We start from the raw sequence: 22,581 nt of genomic DNA, 5'->3' as shown, positions 1-22,581 counted from the left end.
CACCTCCATCATGAAATCGGCCTATATTTTTTAGCCGGGCCTTGTTGTTTGGCCCACATTTTTGCCCATATCTCCGTTTGCGGGGACCCCGGGACGATGGGACAACACCCAATCAGTTCAGTTGGATCCCTCTTTTTCCTTTTTAAGGATCTCCCAAGTCGGGAAGGGAGCCCCAAATTATCACCTCTCCGGGATTTCCTTTACATTTTCAAGCAGTCCCATGGCTGGAGCTTTTGCCCTGAATCTTGCAGTGTTATGCTCTCTATGGGTCATGCGTATGGTGACATTCCGGAGAGCCTGGAATGCCTAAAAGTGCATAATTGTAATGTTGATGTTGTAGCGCCTTGTAGGGGCCAACTGTATGGCTGCAGAACAATGTCATCAAAATGTGAGGCTCACTAGAGGCTGTCTTTGTAATTGCTGTTTGGTGTTTGATATAACCACATGAACACAGGGTTAGTTCCTGATAAATGCTTTATTGATTCAGCATAATGATTGCAAATGCCTTATTGTACAGCATAATGATTTAAAATGTTTTGATTACTGCAATAATGACAATGACTTCTGCAAAAGGTATCTAAATGTGTTTATTATAAAACAACATGCTCAAACTCACTTGATGTGTTTGGGTGACCCCTACAGGAGGTCACCAGTCCTTACACAACATTATGTAGGGAATGTTCCATCTACCAATGTACATATTTATAAATTATTGCGTAGTATTTAGTAGTGCCTGTGTGTAATAAATGTACTTCACCTTTTTCTAAAGCAAACGTACTGACTGGGTCATCATTTATTGAGTGTCAGCGAATGGTGATTACTAGCCCACACCACACCACCTCCCTTGAGTAGGCCTTGGCATGCTCCACTTCACTACCTTTTCGAGATTCAAGTGCTACAATGGGGTGTTTGCTTCCCAGTAAGTACTATTGTGGACCTATTCCTTGTGCAGGCCACACAACTAATAACCTTATTTCCTACACTTTTCCTCTTGGGGAGCTGTGCCTGCACTAAATCTATAATCCTCAGAAGCAGATATAAGTGGCAGAAACCTAAGAAGTCCCACATTTTGGACCTGGTGACCCGGCTGTGAAGGAGGACTTGTCATATTCCTAGTGCTTGGTGAGAGCTGCTGCGGGTCCGACCACCGGTGCTAGGGAAGTACAAGCCCCATAATCCCCTGTTGCCATCTCATCTGCAGCAAATCAGCTGTACATTTATAGTCCCGCAGCGCAGGCCGGGCGGGACTAAGCCTGGGCCAAGGGCGCGCCGTCAGCAACTGGAGGAGGCTGAGCTGCTCCACCCCTCTTGGTTTTTTCATCTTGCTACATGGTGAGTTATGTTATGTGGTGAAGAACGTATAGAGCTGTAATTACACCGTTTTTGCCCACCATTGTGTCTGCTAGTTGAGTCATGGTAAAGAAAAAGCTTCCTGGGGACCAAGAGCAGGGAGTCGTGAACACCAAGCAAGCTGGCAGAAGTGTTACAGCTCTTGACTCTTTTATTAAGGGCATCAGGTGTTCTTGCAAAAGAAATTGATTTAGCAGAGCCACGCATTTCCCTTAACTTGGGAGAGACCTCTAGCCCCTTCTTGCCCAGACAGCCGACAACCTGGATTATCAAATGGTTGCAGTATGGGAGGGTGGTTCTGAGCCTGTTTTACAAGATCAACTGATTATTATGTCGACTCACCAAACACCAGTTCAGGAGACTGTTTTATCTAACTCTGTCCCATTAAGTTATGGTGTTAATAGCTCCCTCGCTAGTTGCCCTCTTGGCAAAAGGCAATGTAAGCTTAAACAGAAGCTCCATCTAAACTGTCCACTAAACCTGATTGAGGACAAGGGGAACTTTTCAAGCCATCTGAGTCTGTTCTATCTTGCTCAAATGAGTCTTTCATCTCTGGTGTTGGAAATTGCTCAAATGGGACTTTTACCCCTGGTGTTCCTTGTGCTGTGGTCATGATTGATTGGTTTGGGCTTTTCGATATTATAAAAGTGTTGGAACTGGCCCTTCTTGCAGGGTCATTCTCAAACTTTTTGCTTCTTCCTCCCTTATTTTTCCTGACCCGTGGCTGTTGGCAATAGGACTCTGCGCACTTTACCACTGCTGATCAGTGCTAAAGTGCATATGCTCTCTGTGTAAATTGTATTGTAATTGGTTATCCACGATTGGCTTATTTGTATCACCATGAAGTCCCTAGTAAAGTGCACTGGGTGAGCCAGGGCTGGTGATGACAAATGCTACTAGTGGGCCTGCAGCACTGATTGTGCCACCCACATGAGTAGCCCTAAAATGGTCTCAGGCCTGCCACCGCAGTGCCTGTGTGCAGCCTGTGAACTGCCATGTCCTCCTGGTCCGTGTCCCCACTGACCAGGCCTAACCCTTCCCTTTTGGTGCACATTGGTCACCCCTATGGAAGGCCCAAGGTACCCCCCTGGGCAGGGTGCAGTGTATGTGAAAGGTAGAGCATGTACTGGTGCAGGTGACATGCTCTGGTAGTGAATTAAAGCCATTTTCGTTTTTCACTATTGTAAGGCTATCTTGCTCCATAGGTTAACATGGGGGATGCTGGCTACAGTGACTACCAGCATTTCTTCCCATAGGAACAAGATAGGACATAAGAGTCTTGTATCCTTGAACTCAGAATTTAATAACACATCTTTTAGGAAAGGTGGTTTTTAACTCCTGTGTTTGAGAACAGCACTTTTAGAAAGTTGCTGTTCTCTTGTCTGACCCTTCTGTGTGCCTTGGCCTGTTTGTGTATTGACTGTCTGGTTTGAGAGTGACAGGGGCTGGGGATTCCCCAGGAGGCTGGCTGAATCAGCCCTAGGCTGAATGACTGCATTTGCAACTTGTATGGTGGGAGGAGATAGCACATGGGCCTGAATAGGGCTGTGCCTGCCTTCCACAATGCTGGCTCCACCCCCTGCTGGGCGGCTGACGACCCTGCCCCTCACTCCGAAAGGAAAGGAGAAACCAGGAAAACAAAGTGCTCAAGAAACACCCAGAACTGGTTCAGACCGGGCTCAGGGCCCACTTGCACAAAGAGAACAAAGACTTTTAGGGGTATAAGTACAGGACCCCTGACAACGGAAAATTAGATCATCCTGGAATCAAGAAGGAACCTCTGCCAAGGAGAAAGCTGAAACTGAAGAAGGAAGATTGTCCAGCTGTTGCTCTGCTGGATTGCCCTGCTGTTGCTTTGCTGTCAAGGAGAGGGGAAGGACTTTGCTGTGTGCTGTGTCCCCTTGCTTGAAGGAATCTTTAAGAGCCTGAGAAGAGCTGGCTCCCTGTTCTGACGTCACAGGAACAAAAGGACTTCACCCCAGCCTCCCCTGAGCTCTACTGAGAGAGTTCTGTCCTTCCTGGAGTGCTTGGCCCATGTGTGGTGCCTCTGGAAGTTATACCTGTGTTGGGAAGCTGGAAACTAAGCTTGAGAGACTTTACTAAAGAAAGGTTATCGCATTGCTCGCTGCGAAGCGCATCCCGACAGTGCAAGAAGATTCCCACCGCTACGAAGGTCGAGATCGTCGGAGCGCCTGTTGCCGCTGTCCGAGCCGTCGCATCCTTCGTTTGCGGGACGCACCCGACCGGTGCGGGAAATCTAACATCGCTGCGAGTGTCGTCGCAGAGCCTGTCGTCGATGGGTGAGATTGCCGCACCGCCTGCTTGCGGACTGCATCACGTCGCTGCGAGAATCATCGCCGAAGCCAACGCATCGAGGAGCTGCGAGAGAGATCACCGCTGGTCCGCGCATCGTCGCCCTGGAGATCGCCGCACCTCCTAAGACCGTCGCATTGTGCCTTTGCGAGAACAAACTTCCTACGGAACTACGCACCGGAATCCATACAAGTGGCCTTCCTCCCCATACAGACTGGATTCGTCGCAACACGCCCGCTGCTGCAGCGGGGCTGTCGCAAACGCCTCCCCAGGGTCTCAGGAGCAACGCATCGCTTGTTTTCCACCGCACCAGCTTCTGCTTTTGGAACTTTGTCGCAACTAAAGGTACTGTGAGCTAAACGTGACGCAACTGTGAACTTTTCACGTAACTGTGGAATTTTATCTGGGCTTTTCGATATTATAAAAGCTACAGTGGATGACTGCATTTCCCCTTTAATGGCCTGTTTACAGAACTTGGATGATGCCTTTGTTCAGTTATCCCTGTCTCAGACAAATTGATCAGCCGAATCCTGTGCTGATATCGGCAAAGGAGTTAGCTGGGTCTTCCACTTTGAGCAGCACTTCTGTTCCAGGCTGTACCATCATGTGAGGTCCTTCAGCTACTAGGAATGTCCAGCCCTCTCCTGCGAATAGAATGGGAGTTCAGCCTGCAGGCTCTAATAGTGTGGGAGTCCAACAACAATCTGAGGCACAGGCTGCTTTTCAATCAATATGAGGCGTGCCAGGTTTTCCTAAAAAGTCCTGCCTCAATCTTCCACCTGAATGTTTCTTGTATGTAGCTGTGCTAACTGGCGTACCACATTTACAGTCTACAAAGGACTAAAACACAATCAAACTTAAAAAGAAAGTATGTCATTGGCTGTCTCTTAACTCTAACTTTAAGCTGAGTGAGTTTATTGACATTCTATTTGTCAGGCGGGTTGGGTGGGTTGGACCTGCTAGAAAACATCTTAACAGGGACTGTATTGTTATCAACTGTAAGTATACTGGCCTAGCTCATTGCCTACAACAGTCTGGTGCTAGAATTATCTCATTGGGAGGGAGAATCCATATTGTGCCATTGGGCTATTTTTATCAACATTTACAAAGTGTGAGGGGGTGGGCGAGGGCCTGCGGTATCCAGACCCGTGGAGGTGTTTCGACTCTAAATTGATTGCTTCCTCTGTCTGATTTGTCAAACGTAGATTGATGTCCCAGCCTTACTTGGGATTTTATTTTCCCCAGTTTAGAAGAGTTAGGGCATCAGGGGGACAATTATATGTATTCAGGTTTGGTTGTTAGTGTCACAGTGGTAGTAAGAATAATTTCATTGCCCACCCATTGTTGAAGAAATATCTGTGTCCCTTGCAAGATTCCCTTCGCTGAATATTGCTGGGTTAATTTCTAATCTCCCTTGTGATGAGGATGATACTTCTGTTGCTTACAATGGGGAGGGGGGTGCGGGGCGAACACAGATAGGTCAACCTAAGGGCAGGCTCAGGCAGGGCCAATAACTTTGTATCCTAGAATATAGCGGGTCTGAGGAGGAAACTGAAAAATTTGAATGGGTGAGGGAAATCAGCAGGTATGATGTTTTATGTTTGCAGGACACATGGGAGGTAGATCTCGGCTTTTTGGATGTTTTTCGCTCCTTCCGTCATTCCTTCTAGGCCAGGTAGAGGAAAAGGAGGGATCCTCACTTTGAGTTTGAACACCTGCTTGGAAAAAGTGCAAATATTTCACAATGTCTCCCCTTATTTCTATTGTTTGGTTTGCAAAATGCGCTAAGATTGGGACTTGTTAATTGTCAATTTTTACAATAACTGCTTTACTGGAAATATGGCCCAGGTAGCGTGCTCTCTAGAGTCTGAGTTGGGGTTCATCCAATCCCATTACCCCAAAGTTTTGAATGTAATTTGGATGGACGATTTTAATGTGCATTACTGCCCGAGGCTTGAGAAATCTACTTGTGGGCTAATGAAGGAGAGTCTTTGGTTCATTTTGAGCACAATGAATATGGGGGCTCTTTGAATGGTCTCCTGGTAAAAAGGGCCCTGGAAATAAGGTACTAGGTGGATACCCAGAGAGCATGTTTGGCTAGTACCTTTGGGACCCAGATAGGGGCACTACGATAGATTATATTATTGCCTCTGAATCTTTTTGTCTATGGCTCACTGAGCCCAAAGTGCTTTTTTCAGGGTTTAGTGACCTGGCTCTGTTTTGCTCTCTGAGGGTGGAGTGTTTAACTACAATCAACATATTTGTGGTTCCTAAGCCAGTGTTGGCTAGTAAAAATGGCTTTTCTTTGAGGTGGGACAAAGAGAACAACCCTAAGTTTTTCCTAGGTCTCTTCTATTGCAAACAATTGTGATTCTGCTACTACCATGACCAGAGAATGTGGATTTCATTAAAGACACGGAGACTAACATTAAGCATTATTCTTTTAATGCAACTTCAAGCAACCATTTTAAAGTTATACATCACAAAAGCAAATATCTAGAATAGAATGCTCATGTGTTACAATGGAGACAAGGCTAAATAGATCTGTCTCTTTTAAATGCAATGAAAACAAAGTTCAACTATTATGAAAAAAGATAAACTTCTTCTTTAGAATCTGGTGAATTCCAAAGGAACAACAAAGCACGATGCCGAGACTTGCTTGGAGGGAAGAGGAGGAAGTCTTTAATTTCCAGGTAAGATCCTGCATCTTGTGGAGGAACCATTTAAGTCGAATTATCTGAAAAAGGCTGAATAATTACAAATTTGCACTAATATCTAAAAGGGAGAATCAAGAGGATATTAAATAGTACATTAATAAAGCATATTATATTGAAAAAACTGAGTTGTTTCCTCATTACACATTTTTTTTTAATTCTAATCTTCGAACAAATGCAATAAAGTAAATTATTAACATGCTAGCTTAAGAGTCAAGTCCCAGGAGGGAAGGGTTGGGATAATGATAGCCTCTGTGTATTTAATGAAATCCAGATTCTCTGGTCATGGTAATAGGAGAATCGCAATTTCATTACAAGACTAGAAATTTCATTACAAGACCAGAGGCTTCCATTGTGCATGTTGGTAGTCTAGTAAAACTACATCAGACATGTGTTTTGCAAAGGAAAAGGAACTGCACCAGTCGGCCGCCTTAAGAATATCCTCTAACTTACCTCCTTTCCAAAGGGATTGGCTGGCCATAGTGCCTCTTAAAGAATGTGCTTGAAATCTCTGAAGGTCTTGCCTGTCTGTTGCATATTTTGTTTAACCCATCTAGCAATAGAGGAAGAGTAGACAGGTTTGAAAGATTTAACAAAGGAAATAAGAAGCTGGTTTACAGCAGCAGTGCAATGTTTGTTCATCCTTTCATCATACTCCTTTATGCAATCTACCACACAAAACATTTTGCAAGCATCGAATCTTGGGTAAAAAATCATGTCAGACATGTTTTTTGTTCTTTAGATAATTTTAAATCTAACACCGAAGGCGTCGTAGGATCTATTAGTTATCTCTGATGCTTTGACATGCGATACTCTCCGACAGGATGTTAAGCATAGGAGAAAAGCTAATTTAATAGAGAGTGTTTTATTATCTAGCAGACTGTTCTTTGGCCAGTTACAAAATAGATCAAGTAATAATTTCACATCCCATAGTGTTTTGTATTTTGGTTTAGGTCGTCTTTTAAGCCTAATGTTTTTCATTATTCTACATTTTATTGAGTTTTTCCCTATAGTTCTTCCTTTTAAAAGGGAGTGCCCTTCAGAAATGGCTGATCTATAACAGTTAATTGATCTATAGGTAAGACCTCTTTCAAATTGTTCAACAAGAAAGTTTGCTACATGCACGATAGGAGCCACCATGGAATCCAGGTTCTTTTCAAGGACCAACAACCCCATTTTTTTCCAGATACTGTTGTATCTATAATGTGTACCGGGTGCCCAGGATTCTTGGAGGAGAGAAAAAGCCTGTGCGAAAGGTCAGAGATTTCATTGGCTCTCCTGACACTTTCCAGGCAAGAAGGTAAAAAGTCCCGCTATGGAGTAAGGGGTGTTCCAAACAGTCTACGGCTCTTAGGAGGCCTTGTGAAGCTGGGAGTAGAATTTCGTAAGCTAATTCCAAGGTTGGGACGCCCAGAAGTGTGCTATTAGGATTATTGAACATTGTTCCATTCTCAACTTCTGTAGGATGCTCTCAATCATTGCAAAGGGGGGAAATGCATATCCCCGAATCCCTTTCCAAGGTTGAAGAAAGGCATTCACTGCCAGAGCACCCGGGTCTGGCATCCAGCTAAAGTAATTGAGCAGTTGGGATGTCAGCATGCTCACAAAGAGGTCTACTTCTAAGGGACCCCAAAGGTAATCTAGTCTGCTGAAGGCATTTACGTTCCGTTTCCAGTCGGTGTGGTCTTCTCGGAATCTGGAATTCCAATCCGCACAAAAATTGTTGTTTACTGGAAGGTATTCTGCTCTTAAACATATTTTGTGGGGGCGTGGCTAAGATGGCAACGGAGTAGGACGTGTTTCTCTGTCCCTCCGGTGCCGACTGTCATCTGCTTTGAGTATCTGCCCTACTGGTGCCCATCCGCGCTGGATATTGGACGAGGGCGTTCCCACTGACCTGCTTGTGCCGGTGAAGTGTCTATTTTTGGGCTCAATGGTGGACATCTGTCATGAATCGTGCCGGCCTTACTGCTGCAGATATAGTGACAGCCAATTACAATTTTAACCGCTGGATCACAGGTTCCTTGGATTCCCTCATTCCTGAAAGAGACTTTAAAATCAAGGCTAAGAACAAAAAAAAAACTGGTATACGGATGCTCTCCGAGTCCTGTCCTAAAACAGAATTGTAAAAAAACTGAGAGAGCGTGGAGAATTTTTTTTTCCGCAGATTCAAAATAAAAATATAGGAAAAACATTAACCTTTATAAAGCCAATATTAGAACCACTCAGGCTAGTTATTATAAGGGAAAAATGCTTGCAGCAGGCAACTCAACGCGAGAGATTTTTAAAGTTGTATAATCCCTTTCAAAGCTTCCCCCTTCTCCCGCCTGTTCCGACAGTGCAGGTTCCCAGTGTGACAACCTTGCCGAATTCTTTGTCACCAAAATCGACTCCATTTTCTCTTCCTTTCCCCCGGCAGATAAAAACTCCCCACTCATCTACCCTGTCAACGGGCAGCCCAGTCTTGATTTCTTTCGTCCCGTAGATTTGCCAGAACTTGAAAAACTGTTCCTAAATGTTAAAAGCGGCTCCCCCAAAGATCCCGCACCCTTATATAGGCTCACACAGGTAGCAGAAGTAGTCCTTCCGGTTATTTTAGATCTAGTTAACACATCACTCGCATCAGGAATTGTCCCTCCTGCTTGGAAGGAAGCCATGGTGAAGGCTTTGTTGAAAAAACCCACCCTGGACCCATCTGTGTTAGGAAATTACTGGCCCATTTCTCTTCTGCCCGGGATAAGTAAAATTACGGAAAAATATGTCAATATGATTCTGTCTTCCTTCTTAGAGACCCACAATCTTCTCCACCACACTCAGACGGGTTTTCGCCCTCATCAGGGAACAGAAAGTGCCTTGATTTCCGTAGTAGAGCATACCAGAAAAATAATTGACCTGGGTGGCACAGCGGTAGTCCTGCTTCTTGATCTTAGCGCGGCTTTCGATGCCGTCAACCCCCATCTCTTAATTCAAAGATTGAACAGTATAGGTATCTCTGGCGCCGCTCTGGCCTGGCACCAGTCGTTTCTAGAGAATAGAACATGTCAAGTGTTCCATAATGAATCATTTTCCAAAAAAAAACCTCTCCAATGTGGAGTACCCCAGGGCTCCTCCCTAAGTCCTACCCTTTTTAATATTTATACCCATACCCTTGCCGAAACAGTTCTTCCCTTCGGAGTACATATTGTCACATACGCTGATGACACCCAGCTTGTGATTGGGTTCAACAATAAGGATAGTAATCCCCCCAGCCTTAATTTCTGCCTTCAAGAAATATCCTCCTGGATGAGGGACTCCTTCCTGAAATTAAATGGGGATAAAAGTGAAATTATGGTTTTGGGAAATCGCTCCCCGCTTGATATGAGAGAAATCTGGCCCGCTGTCCTGGGTCCGGCCCCCACCCCCAAAACCCTAGTCAAGAGCCTGGGTGTTTGGCTGGATCAGGATTTATCTTTCACATCTAAGGCGCGGAAGACGGCCGCCACTTGCTATGGTCTCCTTCAAATCTCGCGTAAAATCCTCCCTCTCGAGGAAAGAATCAAATTTAAATCACTCTGTATTGCTCATAAAACATTTCACAACTTGGGTCCCCCCATCCTTAGAAATATCATCCAGCACTACCAGCCCAACCGAGCCCTCCGTTTCAAATCCCATAATCTGGCATCCATTCCCAAAGTTAAAAAATCCAGAAGTGGTGGTCGTCAATTCTCTTTACTCACCGCTAAACTCTGGAACTCCCTCCCATCCTATCTTCGCGCCGAACCCAACCATTTCTACTTTCGCAGATCTTTTAAAACACTGCTGTACACCTAATGTGCTTTTATCACCCACCTCTGTTCATTCTAAGCGCTGGGAGGCCTCCGGGTAGCCATGTGCCTTATAAATACCACTCAATATCAATATCAATATCAATATTCATTGGTACTCGTTTGCTTTTCAGTTCAAAAACATTCGGTCATTACTTGGCACGGCGGGGGAATCTAACTGGGGAAAGTTGTTAACTGAGATGGCTACTTTTGAGGGTGGAGGAGAGGGTTTTCTATATAAGTTTGGTGCCCCGAAGTTCTTCAAAAGGGTTTGTTCGAAAGTTTTAAAGTCTGCGTTAAACCTATGGTATAGGGTCAGGAAACAATGGGGGATCAGATATTAGTCAGATTATGCCCCTATTTGGGACTCCCCCGGTTTACCTGCCTGTCTAAAGGATAACCTTGCGTTGCCCATTAAGAATGCGGGCATTTCTATCTGGCCTGACCTTATATCTACAGACGGTATATATCCCTGGGAAGTATTAAGATCAAAAATAGGGAACTCTTTCTCAAGATTTAAATATCTACAACTGACCTCCTGGTTTATAGCAGAGAAAGACTTTATTGGGGGGAAATTGGGAAATTGAGTTTCAGTGTCAGAATACAAATACCATAAAGAAGGAGGCGGGGTTTTGGTATAGGAAGCTCCTAGAGGCTGACGATATAGATCTCCCTTTACAGCATGTAGTATGGAATACGTCAGACCTAGATGCTGTTGCTATGGATCTCTATAAACCCTCTCTCCAGATTTTGTATAAATCAGTTAAACCTGCTTCATTAAAGAAGAATCATTTTTTCGTTCTTAACAGATTATATTATACCCCAACGAAAATAGCCAAATGTCCCCCTCTTTCTTCCCCAAAACGCCCAAGATGTGATATTTCCCCGGCCGATGATGTGCATATATTCTATGAATGTGTCAAGTTAAAGCAATTTTGGCAGAACGTGGGATGCGCCCTTCGAGCTATTTTAAAATCTGAGATCAACTTGAATTTGTCAATAGTGATATTCGGTATTGATAACAACCTGATGAATTCTTTGTCTGCTATACAAAAAGGCTTGCTTATGTACTTGATTCTCATCGCGAGGAGGGAGATCTGTAAGCTATGGAAGGATTCACGGCCCCCGCTGTATGAGAACTGGCTGAGGGCCACATTGGGTATGGCACGCTTGGATTTGGGCTATTCGAATGATGATGGGTGTAATATCTGGTCCCAGTTTTTAGTATGGGGTAGAGAAATGAGACTGATCGGAAGCCCTTAAATCCAATGATTACACCAAGCTTTATCCAAAGAAGCTGGCCTGGCTTGGCCTACAGCCAATGCAATTGCAGAAGCCTGGGGCGCCCCGGTTGGAAGGATGGTTTCTCGCATTTATTTGCAGTCGCTATATGGTGAGATGAGGACTAAAAAAAAAAAGAAAAAAAGAAAGAAAAAAAAGAGTTAAAAATTATTTTCGGCTCCACTGTATTGTAAGCTGCTGTTAAATCTGGTAAGATTTTAATGCCCAGCATGACTCTGCAAAGTGAACAACACGGATCTTTCCTTGTGTACTGAGGGTTCTGTCTACTCTCTCTTGATTGAATCTTAATTGTCTGACGTGTAAGAAATTATTTGCTTCAACACATCTTTGAGCTGGTGTGTGCCTGCCCCTTCGTGATTTTTCTTATAAATGGAGCTGGATGTTTTGAGACAGGCCTGTAATGTGTGTGCTTCCAGCGTGTTATCCTTAGGTTACCTTAGGTGCAGTAGACTATTCTTAGTTTACTTTACAGCATGAGGTATTTGCTTTGTTGGAGAGCGGTGTTTATTATTTTCGTAATGCTGTGGTCGAGTATGTATGTGCTCCTTTAACATGAATGTCCACATGGCTCGACTGAATGATGAATTACTAAAGGTTTTCCAAAACTTAATTGGACTCTTGTTCAGGACTCCCTGTAATAATATTCAGGAACCAATAGAGAGTGGCTCAAATGAGTCGACAGTCGGTAACAGACTTCAGTAGGATAATGGACCAAATGGTTTTGATCTTCCCTTCATCCTCCCTGAAAGTAATATTTTTGTCCTGTTTGTTGCTTTATCACATTTTTTTATGGCATTTATCTAATATACTTTCTGTCTTCCTCATTAACTTGGTTCATTTCCTTAACTATCTTGGTTGTTGCACATCACATCTCACTTATATTTATTTGAAAATAGTCTTTGATGCCAAAGATAGCTGATCGCTCTCTACCATAGTGTTCCAATTAGGTTCCATCCATTCTCACTAGGTCATCTGTGTATACATCAAAGTTGTTAATGAGTAATTGTGACAAACAGAGGACACCCCTCAAACACTTTTGGGATGGTAGTATGTTTGTATTCTTGCTAGGTGGACTTCTCCATTTAGTCCTAACAAACATAAAGCCCAGCTGCAGGCAAACACCCACACAGACTCAAGTGTATAGGGCTTTGCTAGTGCCTGCAATATTTTTGGATGCTTAGGTGCGTATGTGCATGTATGGATTATTATTTCAGAATTTATCTTTGTTTTGAGGATGTGCTTGTGTGGGTTTTCCCCACCACCTCATGATGCTTCACCTTCCCCCCTGTCTCTCACAAACCCACCTCTGTGGAGTCTTCATTCTATAGTCTCTTCCTTCTTCTCAGCGTTTTTGATCTGTTTACAGTTTGTGACTTTCCTTTCCTTATCCTGTGAACCTCTAGTTACATCTCTCCCCTGCAACCTAACTCCCTGTGCATCTCTCCTTCTGTGCCTTTGCTGTTCCTCCTAAGTAGACTCGCTCAAACCTGTGCACACAAGGCCACATCTTTATGAGATTACTCCGTTTCTCTTTTTTTCCTCAATTATTCCATCTTCCTAGTTTTCCCCTCCACCACTTTATATCTATGCTAACCATACATATACAGTGCTGGAAGCCCACTCCAGCCAACCCCAGTTGCAGTTACAAATTCACATGCAGAAAAAATGATTGCGGCCCTGTTCCCCTCAACTATTGTGATATCTACCTTTAGACATCAGATTTCTTGGTGGCAACATTATTTGAAATGGGGGGAGAACACCCCTCTGCGTTGTCCCTTCATTCCACCATATATCTCTTTCTTACCTTGTCAGCACATTCCCTTGTCCTCCTCCTCCGTCCTTACCTCTTGCCATCTGTCTGACCACTTCCTATAGCCCCTTCTGTTATCCTTTTGATGTTTGACTTTTTCTGTAATTTCTACCCCTTCCCCCAACTCCTTTCAAATTGTGTCTGCATCCTGCCTGTTGTTCACTGCCTGTGCAATTGATTTGCCTTACACGTCTTACCTGACAGCCCCTACATATACCTGCTGTCAGTCCTGCACAAACTCTTCTGCCCCCCGACCGTCTCTTCCAATTGTCCTAGAAGCATCTCTGCACACTACAAACACTGGCATATGATAATCCACTACAAATTTGTTGTCATCATAGTGGTAAGTTGTAATGGGTTAACGTACTATTCGTGAACCAATTCCCTGGGTAGGATGTGTTTCATGAAATCGGGCACGTCACATAGTTTATTGGAGATTGAAATGTAGGAACACCTTCTCTACATTTATGCATAGGTGTGTAAGTGAGAGCCTGCAGACTGCATTAAGTGCACGCCTAGCAGAGCACTAAGCAAGACACCTTTGTGAAGGTCAGGGAGCAACACTGAATTTCCACCAGGAAGGAAGAATGATGCGATAGTTGGGGAGTTAATGGGTTCAGAAATACTGGGATTGTGCTGGTGTCTAATTGGCTGTCCTTGTGTATATCTGAATGGAAGATTCCAGTAGCTTGGGGAGTTCAGAGTCTGAAAAGAGTGGAACAACTTCCTCCACCTTGGCATGCCCTACAAGAACAGCAGGAGCCTGTTATCGTCCCTGTTGTGAGGGGTTCTGATCTGCCAGAGACACCAGCCTTACTGTGAAGACCAAACCCAAGGGGAATCGAGGCCTGGACATCCAAGCAGGAGGCCTTGTCAAACCACCGATGGACACATTTACTGAAGCCCTCCGTGTCTTCATCATTCACAGGAGTGCAGAAAGGGAGTGGCATACTTGGCCCTGCACTACCCTGCAATTCACTACTGGGGCTCCCTACCCCGCAGGTGAGTAGCTGCTCGCTGTTTGAAGCATACATCCCCCACAGAGTTTGGCCCACACAATGCCACATGCATTTGCTCTTCAAAGAGGAAGATCATTGGCAGAGTTGAGCAGGTAGGTAGACTCAAGAGGGACTCTAGTTGGAAAAATCCCTAGAACAACTTGAAAGATGAGTGCCACCATTTACCGTCCCCCTACCCAAAGTAGTTGTAGGGCAATAATGGGGAAAGTTACCACCTTCTTCAGAGAATTGAGGTAACTGTTTCTGGGTCGACTGGATGAAGAACTAGTCATTCACTTGTGCAGCTAGTGTGTGTGACTAAGTTACCGAATAAGTATATATGTAACCCTTATGTTAGTTGAACTCAGCTGTCCACATACTTTTACATTTGCTATGCTGTCAAAGGGGCACTTTGTAAATAAAACTTCATAGATATGGCACCCAGCCTGCCTGTAAGTGTCTTTGGGAGACGCACAAGAAGGGTTTCCTGGGTCTGTACCCAGAATGGTGGTACTTGGATTTATACGTAGTCCATCACACCACTAGATTATACCTGAAAAATGGACCAGGAAGTGCAGATTAGCACCAAGCAGGACCACAAATAAAGGGATACAATGAATGGGGATTTATAGCTTATTAGTGGGAAGTAAAATGTTACACATTTTTCGTAAATTTCTCTAGAGAAACTTATCGATGCATATCAAAGAATGGTTCTTCGGCTGTGTGTACTGGTCACTGTCATTCCCTAATTCTTTGCCTATCCCTGAGTCTGTCTTCTTTTAGGATTTTTTCTGTAACCCTCTTTGGCAGGTCGGTGTTGGTACCGCTCTCTTGGACTTCTGTGAAGTGAGTCTCTAGGTCTTGTTTTTTGGACCTTTTTAGCAACATAAATCATTAGCATTCCAATAAGGAACAGCATGTTCTCTCCAGGGAAACGACCTTCCTTATCCGATATGTTTCTAGAGACCTGACGAGGATGCTTGAGTGAGAACGCGCAGCTTATTTCCATGAGAGGAAGGCAGTGTGGGCCAGTCTGGTGTACACTGAGGCAGGGCCAGCACTCCAGGAATGATTTTATGCACTAAAAGCCAAGGCTGCCATGGTACTGGCCAGATGAGCAATACAAGAATCCCTCACACTAAGGAATGTTTCAGGACCAGGAAACTGTAAGTGATATCTTCTCATTTAACCCCTTCCACGGTTATGACGAGCTGAGCTCGTCATGAGTTGCGCCGCTTGCATGCTCATGACGAGCTCAGCTTGTCATGTAACGCGGCCTTGTTTAAAAAGCCGCACAGCGTGAAAAAAGCCGCTGCACGCATGCGGTTAAAAAGGGCACCTGAAATTCCAAAAGAGATTTTTTTTTCATATTTGTATTTTAAATTGCTTGATTGCTCTGAAAGCTCAGAACACATTGCTAGTTCTATTACCCTTTTAAGTAGGAAGTAAAAATATAAATTACTTAAGAGGGAAGCTTTATATCCAGTGTCCAATATGAATGTTTTACATAAAGTCCTTCAGCGAGGGGAAAAAGCTACCAAATCAATTTTCACCAGAAAGATAATTCGCTAACCTTGTTTGCAGAGAATTACAAACCCTGCTGTTTTCTTAGAGATACAGCTTCTACTACATAATTTATCGCCCTAAATATGGCGAATGCAAAGATAATGACAAAACAAATATTTTACAGACGATCAAATCAGACAAAGACCTTTACAACTTTGAACAATGTGCAAAGTTGTCCAATACATTTTAGGGAAATTGCACAGACGCGAAATCTGACAATTTATAATTAGATTTTTTTTCATCTTTGTGCAATACATCTCTTCACACAAAATACATTTGCACAATAAATACCTGTTCTTTCACCGTCCGTGCATTCCATCTTACATTTTCTGTCCTCTGTGGGTCCCCTGGGGTAACAATCTGTTGGGACACACTTGCAACCTCATCACACAACCGAAAATACAAGCGGTAACTATGGTACTATAGTGGTAGGTAAATGAAGGTCGAACTGCCATAACGAGACATAAAGTAGTCTGAATTATTTGGTGGAGTCGTACAAGACAGTTCCTAACAATTTCTACACACGTTTTTTTGCACACCTCAGTTTGATCTATAGTCTCAACACAGTTGTATAGCATACCAGTATGAATCAAGATGTACTGCAATATTCTCAGTCTGGGCCACTGTAATGATGCAATTTTGACGCTGCAACATTTTCCACATACTTATGGATTTGCCACATAATCTATCTACTGCTGCATAATAAGAAAACAATTCTAGCTCAAACGGATCAAAAGTTACTAAAAAAGACCCAACATGTATTGTTGCACAGTGGAGGACCCTTTGCTAAGACTGGCGTGTCCTGGCGCGTCCTTTTTCTGTTGCTTATGCTTACATTTGTGTGTCAAACTGGTGCTAATGAGGTGTTCCCAGAAAGTGTTTAACGTGTAATAATGACGAAATAATGAGATCATACTATCACAAAATGTGCAGCATTATCCTGCATAATCTGCCTTTTCTTGCTGTATAATGAGTGAATCCTGCTACATAATTTGATCCTTGCCTGCTGCTTAAATCCAGTGACCCTGGTTTTATTAGATTTGTTTTTATTATTCTCTTAGTAAAAGTGAACAATCTTCCATTAGTTGATGTAAATACCGCTCATATTTTAAAGTTATACTGCACAAGAGCCAACAAATTCGCCTCTGTTAGAGAGGAAATCCGAATTAGTGCTGTGTGCTTCTGTGCCTTGGTGGAGGGGGGTTGTCTTTTATATGCGTCTTTGTATGGATGCACGCAAAGGACCGATTTTCTTGCTTGCATTAAGACCCATGACACTATTTCTGTGCCGTTGAGTATGCCTGTCTTTTAAAAAAAATGTTTTTGGGACTTCTGCGCCTTTCTTTAATGTTTAGAGATCTCCTATATATGAAGGAACTGCTCCCATTGAGGGTATTTACATATATTTCCTTTACAGTGTTGGGGGCTGAACTGAAAGGGATGCATGTAATGTGTGTGTCTGAAAAAAACACATACAAATGACTTACGAGATGCATGCTTGCACAAGAACCACAGGGGATATTTATCATCAAGTCACCAGCAAGTCACCCTGCTGTGCTGCGTGACAGGGAAAGGGCTGGAATACTCCGTATTTAACATTATGCGGTGCATTCCTGTCTTTTCCCCACGTTGGCATTCAATGTACTGCCTAGCGCCAATGCAGGCACCCTTGCATGGTGCAAGGGAGTCTGCTTTGTAAGGATTGGTTTTGTGGCAGAAGGAGTCGCCTTCTTGCTCAAAAGAAATCCCGAGGAATGTGTCTCGTTTTGAAGAGGAAAAAACGAGGAGAATTATAAATAATTCCTCTTGTAACGCATCCCCTGGGGATGCATAGTTTTGATGCATTCCAGGTCTACGACTTACGGTAAATCTGGGAATGCGTCAAATTCCATGGGTGTTGGGTGGGAACGCCCATGCACCAACGGTAGAACGCCTCCCTGGGGCAGAGTAACGAAAGGCAGCGATTTGCGCTGTGTTACTCGAGATTTAGCAAACCTCTCAGGGCCGGGCAGGGTGGCCTTGCGTGGCTTGATAAATTGCACTTAAGAGTTGCATCGCTTTTGTGCCCTGTTGCTCAGCGCAAAAGAAATGCAACCCTTTAATAAATATGCCCTCTGTTGTCTGTGTGTTTACGATTGTTTATCGTCTGCCCTTGCACCATGCCCTGATTGAGACTCTCATTTGCATGTCGTATACAGACTCCCTTGCTTGAGTTACTCCTTGTTTGTGAGCATGTGCCCACTGAGGCTTACACAACAAGCCCAGATAGAATTCAGCGCGCGGAGGCCAGCGTGATCCCCATTAATGACGCTACTTACAGGACGCTTAATACAGAAAGTAATTCCGGCCTCTCTGCCTCGTGCTTCCGCCGGGCACTTCTGTGATTTGTTGGTACCGGCCACCTTCCTTCAGGCTGGAAAACAAATGAAGGCCTTAGCAATTAGTTGCTTTAGTCTGAAACTGAGGGCCCGATGTAGGTAATACCGAATCATACCGATTCGGTATTTAAGAGTAGGTACATGGGATGTAGGTAATTTCACTTTTGAAATTACCGAATCGGAATGATTCGGTAATTACCGAATCTGTATTTACCGATTCGGTAATTGCCATTGATTCCATCAATGCCAATTACCGAATCGGTAAATACCGATTCGGTAAAATTACCGAATTTGCAAGAGGGACAGGGTGTCACTTTGACACCCTGTCGCACCCCTCAATTGTGCATGGGAGCACATGTTGCTGACATACATGCCCTTAGGGCATGTATGTCTGCAACATGGCACATTTTTTAAAGCAAAAAAAATGCTTTTTGAAGGGTTTTCGTTATTTACCACCAACTTCTAGTTGGTGGTAAATAGCGAATTCTTAAACCCTTGTAGCACTGATTTAAATTACAGAATCGGTAATTTTACCGATTCGGTATTTTACCGAATCGGATAAATTACAGATTCGGTAAAATTACCGATTCTGTAATTTAACATGCCCCTACATCTCAATATCCAAATACCGGTCGGAAACGGCCGAAAATCGGTATTTTCGGCCGTTTCCGACCGGTATTTGCCTACCTACATCGGGCCCTTAGCGTTTTCAGATAACATTCTGTGCTAGTGGAGAGGCTACTAGAAACAGTAACCTCGGCTTTAACTAAAAATACGAGTTTCTTCTACTATGTAAAAATAGTCATCCATGTGGGTGCCTACAACATTTTAAATATAGATTATAATTTGAAATACGCCAGAGAGCTGTTATACAAGGCAGCCATGACAGACTAGTGTCAGAAGTTCACCCCCTGTCACTGTGTTCCTATTATTACCTTCGAGTGGAGCTGCCAAGTATATAAAAAAAAACTCCCTGTGTTTGAGGCATGGGACCCTCCTGCACCTTATGAAACAGAACTGCACTCTGTCAGAAATGGATTTTTAAAATATTATCTCCATAAAACGCATAATGCTAAATCCGTTTAAAAAAAGTAGCCGTTAGCTACAGAAAACAACTACTGAACCGCCTGAACGGCAGCAAACATTGATTCGCCTCCTTTCGAAGGCAGTGAAAAGTACTGTCCATTGTTGAAATGCCTGGCTGTCAACAGTCTCTCGAGCAGGAATGTTAAGCTCCCTTTTGACGTCAAAGGGTCCCACGGAAAATTCTGCGCCAAGTTCGGTCAACTGCTTAAAAGCCTAACTGAGGAAGGCAGATAATGCAGGCAATTAATCCCAGTGACACAACAGTCGTGCAATGTCCCCTGCACCAGAGCAGGCTTTAGAGGCATTTCCAAATTTCCAGATTTTTACCACAGAATTTCTTGCGCGTGAGATTAAGGAAGGGAGCACCTACACTGAGCTTTTGGACTGCCTCTGGTTTAATTTACTTGTTGTAAAATGAGTAAACCGGTTTCGCTGACCTCTTCTTTGGCCAAGATGTATGAAAGCAACTTGGACACACCTGGTAGTTCTGGAAAATTCGGGCCCCGTTCACCAAGCACAGGTAGTAACAATCTGACAGCCATGGAGAAAAAACTCAACCTGTTGAATGACAAAGTGGACAAGATACTGAATTTCCAAGAAGACGTCATGGGAAAATTGAAGTGCGTGCACCAAGGCATCGATTGCATAGAGAAAGGGATAGACAACCTAAGGACCCCGCCGGAACCCGCTGTCCCACCGGCTACTCAAAGAAGCTGTTCACACCTTGATAACCTCCATCACAGCCAACTGCAGGATATTTGCTCAGAAATCTTGAGGTTGGTGAAACGTGTCCAACAGGACGCATCAAAACAAATGGAAGCAGTGGAAGGTGTGGAAAATATGGTATCTGCCATGGACAAGGCAGTCTCGTTTGTGGGGGAAACCTTAAAAAATTCACGAATTGTGGATTTTATTCTCAAAGGTGCTGTTCCATGGAAAAAAGGAAATTTGGCAGAAATCCATACAGAGGTTTGTTTTCTTTTCCTTTAACTGTTTTTGAAAAAAAATTGGCAATCTGTGACTCTCTAACCTTTCATTGCAATTTTTAACTGCGTTAGTGTCTATTGAACGCATATGCTTTCTTTAATCAATAATGTCATATTAAACTGTTCGTGAGAATTCAGCGTTCAAACACAGTCAAATGTGCAGATATTGTTGTCATCACTTTCTCACAACATATTTTTCGGACAGCAGAGCATCTTTTTTATGTTGATTGCCATAGAACTAAGTTGTTCAATGTCGTCACAGTACTTCTCGCAAATTAGTGTTTTTCAGTATGTTTAACACATTCTCACACAGCTGCGACACCACATATGGGAAAACTACCAATATGAAGATTATTTTGTGTGCAGCTCTAATAATACTACAGTTTTAAGAAGAGAATCATTGTTTTCGAGAATATGGAAACAAAGCAAGCCTATAGCCCTGATGAAAAATATTATCCTCTGATAACTTATGGCTTTTATTAGATCCAGTTCAGGCAAAGGGTTTTGAACAGTGGTTTATGAATGTCATACAGAAAAAGGAGGAATGACACAGGTTGAATAAAAATACACAAATTGAAATTCCAGGGCACCATGGGACGCTAGTGAGATGTATCTGAAATCAATTGAAAGTTTGTTTCTGCAGCCATTCAGCAAAATAATTCTGATCACAAGCCTTGGAAGTGGTTTTGAAGATTTAGTCCAGTAGGCTTTTTGCTCACTAAACTATACCCTGGATTGATGGAAATGGATTGATGGAAATTTGATTCACCCAGCTTGCTACAGAAAGCCATGGTTTACTGCTAAATGGGCAGCTAATTGACAAACTGGACTTGATTTTAGCAGGTCTTTGACTGACTGGCTAACCAGCAGTATTTATGCAGCACACACAGTAATAAGAGGCAATGGCAAACAATGAGTGTGGTTTATAAATAAAAGTGCCTCTAAATAAATTGGTGTGTGCGACATTGTGAATAGATGAATGCAAGAATTAGTTAATGGTTTGATGAATCGGTGCGTCAGAAGAATGAGTGACAAAATGCAAGAGTGATTAAGTCTATAAGCTCATGCATCAGTGAAGAGGCTTATTAAGTTATAAGTCTGACCTATTGGTTTTGGCAAGGCATGTTTTTGTAAGCAACAAATGCCAACCTCCACAGATGGACATGGCAAATGCGTTCCTGAATCAAACCCCTAGGACCATTTATTTTACATTGGCAGGATATTTGCTGTTTGAGCTGCCTTGGGATCTCCCCTATTTAAAAATGGTTGATGTACTCAGCCTTCTACTATATTTCCCCCGATCATATATGGGGACACCTTTTAGCCCATGCTGAATGGTGCAGACAGAGCACGAGGCGCCTATGGATATTTTGAGTAGAAAGTGTGCTATTTCCAGTATTTGGTTTTTAGGTCCCCTATTTAATTATTTTTTTTTAATATTGCTGAGACTTTGTTAACCCAGCATTTGAAAATTAATGATTTGAGGCAGCAGTGTTTGAGTAACTCAAAAGTTCAGTGTGCAGTTGTTCTTCTCCATCCCTCAAAATAAGAGTTAGGTTAGATAAAGGAAATGAGCACACAGAAGAAAAATAGCACATAAGCTCATAGACTATCCAGCTGCAGCTGCCCATCTCAGGACACGCCAGAGACTGTCAGTGATGCCATGCTCTGTGCAGGCAGCCTTGTGGCTCATCTCTTGTGTCTCTCCATGTGGTGATCCTAGTAACTTTGGCAGTTGGGCACACTAGATCTCACAGGTGCCTATGGTGAAACACATATGTTATGTGAGGCGCTTCTCATGGAATCCCAAAATTGAGCCTGCTGTTGGCAGCAGTAAAGCAAGGATCACTACAGCAATCTCAGTTGTTTGGATGGATGCTTGAATATTCGTGACCAATTTTACCAGGCCTGAAATGTTGAAGCTACATTACTGAAGGTGTTGTGTGTCATGGAAGGCCCTTCCTTTGGCTGTAAAAGGGCAGCAGATTTCTGGCACGGCTGATTCTCACAATCACCTTCAGTCTTCCTACTATGCCATAATGTATCTGTCCAAACACTATGTGGGGATCCCTAATAGACAGATAAAGCCTACTCGATTCTTTGGATCCACACCCTTCTGGGGCAGGTGGCAGACGGGACAGGGCTAACTCTTTTGGGCAGAATGCTAAGATTTTGTCTCTGGGTCCGATTTTTAACCATAGTCTATAATGAATAAATGAATGTGAGTAGTCCAGTACCGGACAGGTATGGCATAAAAATCTTGCTGATGATCTCC

General features: G+C 43.4%; 1 protein-coding gene across 3 annotated transcripts in view; it reads left to right on the top strand.

Moving 5' to 3' along the window:
- The window catches only part of MYLK3 (myosin light chain kinase 3), a 557,372-nt gene that overhangs the window by 128,852 nt on the left and 405,939 nt on the right, over positions 1-22,581 (top strand). Inside the window, exon 1 of one of the 3 annotated variants that reach the window (XM_078668254.1) lies at positions 19,552-20,289. The exons of the other annotated variants lie outside the window; for them this stretch is intronic. Coding sequence (XP_078524380.1) covers positions 19,735-20,289 — 555 coding nt within the window. The 5' untranslated portion in view covers positions 19,552-19,734. Of the gene's footprint in view, positions 1-19,551; positions 20,290-22,581 lie in introns of those variants that run through there. 3 annotated transcript variants of the gene reach the window in all.

The sequence above is a fragment of the Lissotriton helveticus genome, chromosome 12 (genome assembly GCF_964261635.1).
Source record: "Lissotriton helveticus chromosome 12, aLisHel1.1, whole genome shotgun sequence".
Taxonomy (NCBI): domain Eukaryota; kingdom Metazoa; phylum Chordata; class Amphibia; order Caudata; family Salamandridae; genus Lissotriton; species Lissotriton helveticus.
Note: the sequence above shows the minus strand (reverse complement) of the source record. Positions and strands in the feature narration are given on the sequence as shown.